This window comes from Myxine glutinosa, chromosome 1 (genome assembly GCF_964187855.1).
Source record: "Myxine glutinosa chromosome 1, kmMyxGlut1.1, whole genome shotgun sequence".
NCBI classification, from domain to species: Eukaryota; Metazoa; Chordata; class Myxini; order Myxiniformes; family Myxinidae; genus Myxine; species Myxine glutinosa.
The window spans coordinates 24,502,425-24,514,843 of NC_136261.1; the positions used below are offsets into that span (position 1 = coordinate 24,502,425).

Consider the following 12,419-nt stretch of genomic DNA (forward strand, 5'->3'; position numbering starts at 1 on the left):
ATCAAGAAGTAAAATGAGTTCAAATAATTATCAATAAACTCACATCATTTTCTTCAAAATCCCAAAGTAAAAGGAATTTCTTGACATTTCAATTTTCTATCAGCTGCAAACAAATTCCCTCTTGCACGTCTTGCTTTCAGAATGTATGATTCAGAAGAAAATCTGAAAGTACAAAATACAGTTACAAACGGTCCAACCTCTGAGCTGCGGCTTGTTTGGAGTTTGGGGCCCGCCTTTAATATGGCCCAGAAAACCTTCGGGTTTTCGACGCTCTCTCATGCATTCTCACGTTTGACTGGGAAGACGGTCTGGATCCACCCCTGGTTATCATTGCCTGTGTTGACCTTCCCATACACACTGACACTAAAACTTTGTTTGATACCCTCGCCAGAAGAGAGGGTATTGCACTTGACTCCGTTTGTCTGTCTGTTTGTTTATCTGTTTGTCCAAACAGAATAAATATGATTTTTTTCTGCAACCATTGGTCTTATCTATCTATAATTCCAGTAATCTCTGTTTGTACGTTTGTACGTTTGTACGTTTGTACGTTTGTTTGTCTGTGACCGCTGTTTCTCGACAACCACGGGTCCGATATACTTTTAACTTGCCAGGTAAATTGCTGGGGACCCGAGGATGTGCCTTTTCAAGGTTTCATATTAATCGGACAATTACTTACCGAGCTATGTCCAAAAAACGATTCAACCAATCAGAGAGCAGCGAACTATCGCGTGTGCCGAACGTGGCGGACACACTCTGCCTCGGATGGCACATTTGAGAGCGTATTCATTTATTTCACGTTTGCAAACTATGTTGGCGCTATGTTGGCGTTAAACTATGTTTTAAAACTAATAAAAACGAATTTGCGATTCATCGTAACTGCGATATACGACCTTCCTCCGGCAGCCAATCACCCATCAGCCAAAGACCTCACTTCCCGTAGCCAATCACGGGACACGTTGTTGCGTGTTTTTCCTTTTCATTTTTTTTATTGAATTGATTGATTCCTTGCGCTTAAATTGCAAACAGCCAAAATACGTTGGCGCTAATTGAATAATTGGGCATTATTAACACTAAATGGCGAATAATCGTAACTGCGACATGCGAACTTCCGGACAGTGAGGCCTTCACTTCCGGCCTTACGAAAGTGCCGACTTACTGTCTCGATTGTATCTTCCCACTGTCTTATTGTTATATCTATCTATTCTATCTATCTATTCTATTCTATTATCTGTTCTATTATCTATTATACAATGCCCCAATCGAGTCGTCGTTTACGAGAACGAAGGAACGAAGCTGCACGGCGTGCACGCGCAATGGAATCTGACGAAGAACGTGCTGCTCGCCTGACACGCGACGTTACGCGCGTGACAAGTCGTCGTGCAGAAGAAACGGATGAAGAACGGACTGCTCGCGTGGCAGACAACACTCGACGCATAACAAGTCGTCGTGCAGAAGAAACGGATGAAGAACGGACTGCTCGCGTGGCAGACAACACTCGACGCATAACAAGTCGTCGTGCAGAAGAAACGGATGAAGAACGGACTGCTCGCGTGGCAGACGACACTCGACGCATAACAAGTCGTCGTGCAGAAGAAACGGATGAAGAACGGACTGCTCGCGTGGCAGACAACACTCGACGCATAACAAGTCGTCGTGCAGAAGAAACGGATGAAGAACGGACTGCTCGCGTGGCAGACGACACTCGACGCATAACAAGTCGTCGTGCAGAAGAAACGGATGAAGAACGGACTGCTCGCGTGGCAGACAACACTCGACGCATAACAAGTCGTCGTGCAGAAGAAACGGATGAAGAACGGACTGCTCGCGTGGCAGACGACACTCGACGCATAACAAGTCGTCGTGCAGAAGAAACGGATGCAGAACGGACTGCTCGCGTGGCAGACAACACTCGACGCATATCAAGTCGTCGTGCAGAAGAAACGGATGAAGAACGGACTGCTCGCGTGGCAGACGACACTCGACGCATAACAAGTCGTCGTGCAGAAGAAACGGATGAAGAACGGACTGCTCGCGTGGCAGACAACACTCGACGCATAACAAGTCGTCGTGCAGAAGAAATCCCTCACCAGCGAGAAGACCGGCAAGTTAGGGATGCCCTGCACCATCAGGCTGTACACCGTGTGAGACTAGAGCAGGCTCGCCATGACAATCGCAACCTTGCTCGATACGATGATACCGATTTCTTCCGAGAGGTACTTCATGGTGAGTACAGGCACGCGCTGAGCAGGACCTCAATATTTCAATGCACTAAATGCTCGCATTGTGCTGCTTTGGTGTGGAATGAGGAGAGAAGAGGATTTTGCTGCAACCACGGCAAGGTCGATCTTATGCATGATCCTACGAATCCAAAACCCGGTTCAATTCCATCACATCCTCCAGATGCTATTAAAAGCCTTTTCCTTAGCCAGGCCTTTGTGAAGCACGCGAAACAGTACAACAACGCGCTGGCAATGGCAAGTATCGGTGTCCGAGAGATACGTATGCCTGGCTTCAATCCTGGAGTGCGCATACAAGGTAAGGTTTACCATTACATTGGTGCTCCTCTTGCCGATCTGGGTTGTACCCCCCGCTTTGCTCAGATCTACTTTCACGATCCAGCCCATGAGCTGGATTATCGTCGTGCCCACACCTCGAACAGTGGCCTGAATGAGCAGTTTTTGCTAAGAGCACAACAGGCCATTCATGAGTGCAACCCATACGTCCAGCAATTCAAATCAGCCATTGAGTATGTGGTTCATAATGATAGCGCCAATGAACTGAATATTGTGTTAACAGGTCGCACGCGGCGCCGAGACCTTCATCATGGTACCGTCAACCTTCCCTCCCCAGACAGCGATGTGGCTGTCATTGCTCCAGGGGCAATAACAACTGAGCAGTTTGGAAGGCTGGCAGTCGCTGTTCACCTCAGAGGGGGAGGTTTACAGACAATAGACGCCATGCATCCAGCGTATGACCCACTATCATACATACTTCTGCTACCCTGCGGCTCTCAGGGGTACCACACTGAGTTGGCAGGGACAACGCCAACAACTTTCTACCGCTACCATCTACAAGTACGTGATCCTACTCATCACTTCAATCTACTGCTTCGTGGTGGAAGGTTGACACAGCAGTACGTATGCGACATGATGGCAAAAATTGAGTCACACCGTCTCACTTGGATTCGCTGCAACCAGAAGTCAATTAAGGCAGAAAAGTATAAGATCATCGTTGATGCGTTGAACAGTGATGCTGAGGTGCTACCTGGACGCCTCACCATTCTGCCACCGTCTATTTATGGGTCGCCACGTTAGGCCAAAGAGTTTCAGGATGCAATGGCTTTAGTCCGAGTCAAGGGAAAGCCAGACTTTTTCCTAACATTCACCTGCAACCCAAAGTGGCCAGAAATTAAAGAATCGGTTTTTGAGGGTCAGCCCCCCAATGCAAGACCTGATATCATCGCCCGGGTGTTTCATATGAAGGTGGAAGCACTCCTCGCAGACATCCTCAAGCATGACATCTTGGGGCATGTGGACGCTTACGTGATGGTGAAGGAAACGCAAAAGCGTCACCTTCCCCATATACACATGCTCCTGACCGTGGTACCTCGCGACAAGCCCAGAACACCAGCAGATGTCGATCGCGTGGTCTCTGCTGAGATTCCTGACAGACTCACAAATCCGGAACTACACCGTATTGTGACATCACACATGATTCACGGCCCATGTGGGGAATGGAACATCTTGAGCCCTTGCATGGCAGACCGGAAGTGCACAAAGGACTATCCCAAAGCCCTACGACAAACGACAAGCTTCTCTGATGACTCCTATCCCCTGTACAGAAGACGGGCAGAAGCTGCACCTGGTGATCCCATCATGAAGACAATACGAGGCGGTGCTACCGTATTAGTTAACAATGCATGGGTTGTGCCTTACAATCCATATATTGTCCTCAGGTACGATGCTCACATCAACCTTGAGATCGTCTGTGCTGTCACCTGTGTCAAGTACCTGTACAAATACCTTGAAAAGGGCCCGGACCAGTGCCTGGTCAGACTTGAGCCTCATGAGAGGATGCGAGAGGCATTACGACATGATGAAGTGGCACGCTACGAACTAGGGCGTTACATCACCGCATCTGAGGGATACTGGCGCATATACGATTTCCCCATTCAACGCAAGTACCCACCAGTCGAGATGCTGGCACTCCATCTACAGGATGAGCAGGTGATCACGTTCAATGACGAAGGTGCCGTACAGAACTTGGCAGAGTCAGGACCCCCTGCAACAACCCTCACCGCCTTTTTCGAAGCCATGAATCTCCATCCACACATGCGTCATGTTCTATATCCAGATGTATTCCAACACTTCACCTACTTGAGGAAAAGGTTTCAATTGCGGAAGAGAAGGCTGAGTTTCCAGGATAACCGTAAGGCTGATACGGTTGGGCGACTCCCCATTATTCCCGTCAACTCACATACTGCCGAGTTGTACTATCTCCGCATGCTACTGTACCGCGTGCCTGGCCCCACATGCTTTCAGGATCTCCGTCGTGTTGGTGGTAGGGTCATGGAGACCTATCTGGCAGCCTGCATTGCATATGGCATCGTTGACAATGACCAGGAGGTGGATTCTGTTATGGAAGAGGCTGCAAATATTGCATTTGGCCCTGCAGTCCGCGAAGTATTTGCCAACATGCTCATATTCGTTCTCAGAGGCAACCACGTGCAGTTCTGGGAAAGGCACAAGTATGTGCTGTGCGAGGACTTCATGCGTGCAGCAGGTGTGAATGAACCAAATGGACGCATTGTGAGTGCAGTGCTCCAAGAGCTGAGGAACAAAGTTGAGTGCCATGGCTTTTCGCTCAGTAAGACCTTTGGCCTTCCTGAACCTGAACCACTTCATTTCCAGTCTCGCATTCCGCGCGTCATCGAGCACGAAACAGTGCACAATATAGGAGAACTTGAGGCTCACATCGCTCAAACAGAGTGCCTTCTTAATGACGAGCAGCGCGTTGTTGTCGATACAGTGATGCGGAGTGTGGAACACGGACATGGCTGCATGCTTGCAATTGATGCAAGTGGTGGGACTGGGAAAACATTCACATTGTCTCATATACTCAACAAAGTACGAGCAATGGGCAAAGTGGCTCTTGCAACTGCTGCAAGTGGTATTGCAGCTACGCTGCTGCCTAAAGGGGCCACCTTCCATAGTAGGACCAAGTGTCCTCTCATTCTCACTGATGAGTCCACTTGCAACATCAGTGAAAATGACACCACTGCAGGACTCATACGCATGACTAATCTAATGGTGGTGGATGAAGTTTCAATGATGGATCGTCGCGCATTGGAGGCAGCAGATCGAACATTCCAGTGGCTTCGGGGCTCAGAGGACCCATTTGGCGGCATCGCAATGGTTTTCAGTGGTGACTGGAGGCAGATCCTTACTGTTGTGCCACACGGTATTGACATAGTTGGAAGGTGCTTCAAGAGCTCATACCTGTGGAGAAAAGTGCAGATACTTCGTCTCAGAGTAAACATGAGGATCATGCAGGGTGCTGGAGAACAACAGGACGAATCTGAATTTGCAAAATTCCTGCTGGATCTGGGTGAAGGGAAGATTCCTGTCAATCCAGAAGAGGGTGAATTTGCTATTGAGCTCAGGGAACCGCTCATTCTTCCAGGTGAAAAACTTCAGGATATTGTCACTTGGGTGTACGAAGACTTGCATAACAACATTAGCAACCCCAAGTGGCTATGCGAGCGTGTTATACTATGTCCGACCAATTCCGAAGTCGATCAGGTAAATGCCTACATGACGACCATATTTCCAGGGGAGGAACATGTTTGCTGTAGCGTCGATACAGCGGAATCTGAGGGTGATAATTTGTATCCGCCTGAGTTCCTGAACACCCTCTGTCCATCTGGTATGCCGCCACATCGAATCTCTCTCAAGGTGGGTATGGTAATCATGCTGCTGCGAAACTTCGACCAGCAAAGCGGGCACTGCAATGGCTCAAGGTACATCATACTTCAGATCCTTCCAAATCTGTTGGTTGCACAATCTGTGATGGGTGTCAATTCTGGACGCACATTGCTCATTCCACGCATAACCTTGAGTCCATCTGACAACATGTTCCCGTTCACTCTGCGGCGTCGGCAGTTTCCGGTACGACCCTGCTTTGCCATGACTGTGAATAAATCCCAAGGACAGTCGCTACACCATGTTGGGATCTTCTGCACACGAGACTTCTTCAGCCATGGTCAGTTCTACGTGGCGGCCAGTAGGGTTGGCAGATCCAGCAGCCTCCGCATTCTTGCCCTGGACGAGGAAACAAAGAAGAAGCGCCGTTTCCTCAGCAACGTTGTTTATGAAGAGGTGCTAACGAGATAACGGTGTGTACAATGTACATGTAGACAAGTTTTTATTATTATTTATTTTTTGAAGAAAAATTGTTTCGAAACGAATTCATCAAAAAAAGTGCACACCTTCTTTTGCCAGTCGTACACCATGTTAGGATCTCCTGGAGAAGTGCCGTTTCCTCAGCAATGTTGTTTATGAAGAGCTGCTAACGACATACAGGTGTGTACATGTGGACAATTCTTATTATTTATTTATTGATTGAAGACAAAATTGTTACGAAAAGATTTCATCAAAATAAGTGCACTACTTCTTTTGCCAGTTGTACACCATGTGAGGATCTCCTGGAGAAGTGCCGTTTCCTCAGCAATGTTGTTTATGAAGAGCTGCTAACGACATACAGGTGTGTACATGTGGACAATTCTTATTATTTATTTATTGCTTGAAGAAAAATTGTTACGAAAAGATTTCATCAAAATAAGTGCACTACTTCTTTTGCCAGTTGTACACCATGTGAGGATCTCCTGGAGAAGTGCCGTTTCCTCAGCAATGTTGTTTATGAAGAGCTGCTAACGACATACAGGTGTGTACATGTGGACAATTCTTATTATTTATTTATTGCTTGAAGAAAAATTGTTACGAAAAGATTTCATCAAAATACATGCACAACTTCTTTTGGCAGTCGCTACACCATGTTGGGATCTTCTGCCCAAGAGCCTTCTTCAGCCATTGCCAGTTCTACGTGGCGACCTGTAGGGTTGGCAGTTCCAGCAGCCTCCGCATTCTTGCCCAGGACGAGGAAACAAAGAAGAAGCCCGTACGTGGTGCCTTATGAAGTGGTGCTAACGACATAAAGGTGTGTACAATGTACATGTAGACAATTTTTATTATTCTTTGTTTGGGAGGGAGATGGGAGGGTGATGGGGCAGGGTGATGGGAGGGTGATGGCAGGGTGATGGGAGGGTGATGGCAGGGTGATGGGAGGGTGATGGCAGAGGGTGATGGCAGAGGGTGATGGGAGAGTGATGGGAGGGTGATGGGGGGGAGATGGGAGGGTGATGGGGCAGGGTGCTGGGGCAGGGTGATGGCAGGGTGATGGCAGGGTGATGGGAGGGTGATGGCTGGGTGATGGGACGGTGATGGCAGAGGGTGATAGCAGAGGGTGATTGCAGAGGGTGATGGCAGAGGGTGATGGCAGAGGGTGGTGGCAGAGGGTGGTGGGAGGGAGATGGCAGGGTGATGGGAGGGTGATGGGAGGGTGATGGGGGGGAGATGGGAGGGTGATGGGGCAGGGTGATGGGGCAGGGTGATGGGGCTGGGTGATGGCAGGGTGATGGCAGGGTGATGGGAGGGTGATGGCAGGGTGATGGAAGGGTGATGGCAGAGGGTGATGGCAGAGGGTGATGGCAGAGGGTGATGGCAGAGGGTGATGGCAGAGGGTGATGGCAGGGAATTAACATTAACGAATAACATTTGTAATGTAATAATTTGTAATAATTTGTAGTAATAGATATTAGATATAATAATAATAACGAATTCTGCTCTGTTTCAATTCTGTTTCAATTTGCTGATATGCTTTGCAAACCTTTTTTTTTTTTAACTATTTTAAAACTAATACAATTCGAACATGGAATACATACTGACACTGCACTTTCAGGTCTCCTACAAATCCTACCCTGTCGCCTCACCGTGGCGTAGGAGTGGCAATGGTCAATGGCATCGAATGTCATGGCTAGCAAAGACAGGGAGGTACACTTGATTTAAATTTGGAAATTTTATTTTTTTATTTTTTTGGCCACGGAACGGGCACCCACGTACGGGCACGTCCTAGCTTATATATAGTACGGGCATGCCCTAGTTTACAGGAAAATTTCAACATCTCCTGTGGAATTTTTTAATGATAATTTTTGCGTCATATGTCACGTGGTACGGGCACCATCTTGGAAAAACCGAAAAACTTTGCACCTCTACATCTCTGAAAGTGCTGCATCGAACAAATTCAGACATGGATCATTTTGAAGAACTCTCCACGGGGAAAAAACATGTTAATGGTGATGTGATAGGTGGCCCTAACCCTAACAACCCTAACCCGAGCCCTCCATTATGACGTCATAATTCGACAAGAACAAAAACTTAATCAAGATGAAATTTCTTGAGCATCATCTAGGGAAAATTTGTTGGAGAAAAAACAAACACTGATGGTGTCAACGGTCACGTGGTTCGGCCGCCATATTTGTTTTAACACAAAATGCTAAAAAACCACTAAAACACATCCTGGTGAGGGTCTGCAATCTCTGATTGCTCTTCCTTGTTGTTATTCAGTTGGTGGGTCAAAATCTGCACTTGGCATTGGGCCAAAATCTCAGAGAGGCTTTAAAATGATTTTCGATGCAGTTTTTTTAGGCAAACTGCAAATAGATTTTTTATTCATAATTCGAGTACATAGATTCCAAAATTCCAATGTTACTGCATATTGGGTTGCACATTAATTTTCTATGACATCATGAAATTTGCATATAAAAAAATTATCTGCCAAAGTCGATCTTAACCATTTTGGAATTAAATAAAACACTTACACTTCTTCGTAAAGCTTCCTCTTTTCTCAGGAAACTGTGGCTTCAGTTCAGTGATTTCACAATGAAAGAAGATCCATTGTATCGGCAGATCCAACACATGGCCTCCTCCACCTCTGGGCACTATGCTTTCCCCAAAACATTGAACAGAGCCACTGGTCTCTTTTATTGGCTCTACATTTCAGCTGATGTCCCAGACTATTGCCAGCAGTGTCCAGCCTACCAGTCATGGTGATCTCCTATGCTGCTGTATTGGTATATTGGTGCTCAATATACCAATTTGGCCATTTCAAATAATTGCTGCTGACACCAGAACCTTCCACATCCACAAAAGGCAATCACGATGTGTTAGTGCTAATGGACCTCCACACAAAATTTGTTAATCTGTACCCATTATGAGCCCAAACTGCTGGTTCTCTGGCTCAATGTATTTCTGAATGCCACACAGCTCAGCAAGGAGTACTGCTTTACCTTCAGATCAGGACAGACAGTTTTAATCCGACTTAGTAAAAGACCTTTGCAAATTACTGGAAATGCTAAAGCTCCGCACCTCATCATATCACTGTCAGAGTAATGGAGCAGTGGAATGCTACAATAATACCCTGGAAGATGAACGTGCCATGTCTTTAATTTGACAGAGATATTGAGTGGGATGAACATCTCCATCAGAGTGAAATGGTCTACAACACCACAATCATTCCAGCACTAGCTTTACTCCTTTCTGCCTGGCACATGGGCATGAAGCACAGTTACCCCTTCGTCCTCTTTCCCAAGACAACCAACCCATTCTTTTTCCCACCACTGGGCACCAGCAGCATCTGCTGTCTCTCCCAAACACAATAAGCTTTTGATAAGGTTGCTAGATCAAGTAACTGATGAACAAGTCAGCAGAGGATTTATAATGATAGGCATCTAAAATATCCACTTTATCATCCAAGGGATTGATTGATGCTTGTGGATGACCCAGCCCACTACCATCATAAACTTGCAACATGGAGGATCGGTCCCGACAATATGCTTCGGCCTCTTTCTGTGTCCGAGGAGCACCCAACAGTGAACTTTTAAATTTAGGAACTTTCATACCCATAGACCGAGGCAAGAATCTTTCACTGCAACTGCTTGAAACCTTACATCACCAACACAACAACTTCATCCATTCTGCATCCTGGTCCTCAGCCTTCAGTGCATGACCACACCACCATTGACTGCTTTACCTGGTTTTCTACCTCCTCCCATAGCACATCCACCATTTCAGGTGCAGCAATGGGAACCCACTTCCTTACCTGCAGAGCACCAGGAACAACCTTTACCGTCAATCTCGCTGCAGCGTCTGTCTGGTGAGCAACTTGTTGTAAGAAGTGTGGCAGAATAACTAGTCCCTCCTACACAACAAAAGTGTTTACCTCGACATATGAGATATGTTTGGTTAACCTAATTACCTTTCTTCTTTTCTGTTGTTGATTCATAATGGCATAACCTAAATACATTTATTTTCTGTTTTTGAGTCATAATGGCATAACCTAATTACATTTATTTTCTGTTGTTGAGTCATAATGGCATAACCTAATTACATTTATTTTCTGTTGTTGAGTCATAATGGCATAACCTAATTACATTTATTCTCTGTTGTTGTTGAGTAATGCTGTTGTTTCTTGCATAACCTAATTACCTTTCTTCTTTTCTGTTGTTGAGTCATAATGGCATAACCTAATTACATTTATTTTCTGTTGATGTTGAGTAATGCTGTTGTTTCTTGCATAACCTAATTAGCTTTCTTCTTTTCTGTTGTTGAGTCATAATGGCATAACCTAATTACATTTATTTTCTGTTATTGAGTCATAATGGCATAACCTAATTACATTTATTTTCTGTTGTTGAGTCATAATGGCACAACCTAATTACATTTATTTTCTGTTGTTGTTGAGTAATGCTGTTGTTTCTTGCATAACCTAATTACCGTTCTTCTTTTCTATTATTGAGTCATAATGGCATAACCTAATTACATTTATTTTCTGTTGTTGTTGAGTAATGCTGTTGTTTCTTGCATAACCTAATTACCTTTCTTCTTTTCTGTTGTTGTTGAATAATGCTATTGTGTTTGCCATGCTCGGTAGGTGTAACAAATTTGAAAAAGATGAAGTTGATTTTTTATTTCATTTTCCCAAAGAATGATGTCTGATGTTTCGTGCACAGTATTTTATTAAGTTGTCCACCAGATGATCCTAATTTGCATAAATCTGCACAAACATTATTTTAAAATAATAAAATGACAATTTCCCCTCACATATTGTTGCGGTTTTGAGTCTGTCAAGTGAGAGTAATAAAGGTTAAAGTCTGTCCCCCATCGTTAGTCACACAAGCAACATGTAGCCTCGCAATACTATAGTTATGTCTTAGTATTTGTGAGCTTAGTTCCATTCCAGTGTTAACTCTGCATTGGGTAGGAGCCAGGGAGATAGGCCCTACTGCCACCGATCATCCTACGTCCATAGCCTCAATCCAGTTTGTTAACGTTGGTTCATATTGGGCGAGTTAACACGAGGGAGGGAGAGGAGGATCGGGGCGGAGTCGAGGCAGAGTGGCAGGAGCGATGACGGTAAGCATGAGCCGCCAATCAGAGCTCAGAGGCGGTGGTGTCAGAGGGCGTGGTGAGAAGAGTCTGGTGCGTTCCAGAAGGTTTGGGGGGCGTAGCGATAAAACCCACTGCGCAAAGCCCTCGAAAGGACTTGCAGAGGAGGACTTGCATCGGAGGGCTAATAGGACTTGACTTGCGGCAAGAGAGAGAGAGAGACAAGAGGACTGCTGCCTGTTGAACTTGATCATTGCACGAGAACGTGCGTGCTAACCAACGCCAAGTGTATTGAAGGAGAAGAGTTGGCCGCTACATATACACGGGTGCAGCCAGGCGTGTTTATAACGAAATAGCGCATTCTCAGCCGCGCGAGTGAACGAGGCTGAGTAACCGCCAGCCGCGCTAAAGTCCGCCCTCTACCGTTTCACCCCGATCATCCCTTTGTTCGAGAGACGCGCTACGAGTCCCTGCCTTCGCCTGCAACCATCTTCACGGGACGTGCCGGGGACCGTGGAGAGCTGGACGAGGACCATCCCTGGACGTGTTGGGGAACACCTGCCCATCTGCAATCCCCTGTGTGAGTGTGAGTGAGACGGACCCTTTGTCCCAGGGATATGTTAAGACCGTTTAAGGATTACTCTGTGTCTCTTCATCCATGAACTGTATATACGTGTGGCAATAATTAAACCCTTGTTCTTTCTTTCTGATTCGATCGTTCCTGTGGTTTCCTCCATTGACTAAGCGTGGCACGAATAAGATCACTCCAATCGGGTTCCACTAGTTAAGACTGCGCGGACCACGTGTATGCAATCCGCTCGGTGTACTACCATCACACGTGGTTCGTGCGAGGCTTGTTTCCTCGCTCCCAGGGCAGCGCGGGTGCCTAGGTACGAGCGAGAAAGTTGTCCCGAAACC

The 12,419-nt window shown here is 46.3% G+C and overlaps 2 protein-coding genes across 2 annotated transcripts in view; one reads left to right on the forward strand and one right to left on the reverse strand.

Annotated features, from left to right (window-relative positions):
• The window catches only part of LOC137416116 (carnitine O-palmitoyltransferase 2, mitochondrial-like), a 1,201,140-nt gene that overhangs the window by 1,134,668 nt on the left and 54,053 nt on the right, over positions 1 to 12,419 (reverse strand). The window contains exon 2 of the mRNA XM_078769788.1: positions 44 to 162. Coding sequence (XP_078625914.1) covers positions 44 to 87 — 44 coding nt within the window. The 5' untranslated portion in view covers positions 88 to 162. The remainder of the gene's footprint in view (positions 1 to 43; positions 163 to 12,419) is intronic.
• Positions 1 to 12,419, forward strand: part of LOC144889489 (uncharacterized) — an 880,122-nt gene that overhangs the window by 137,636 nt on the left and 730,067 nt on the right. The gene's annotated exons all lie outside the window — the stretch shown is intronic.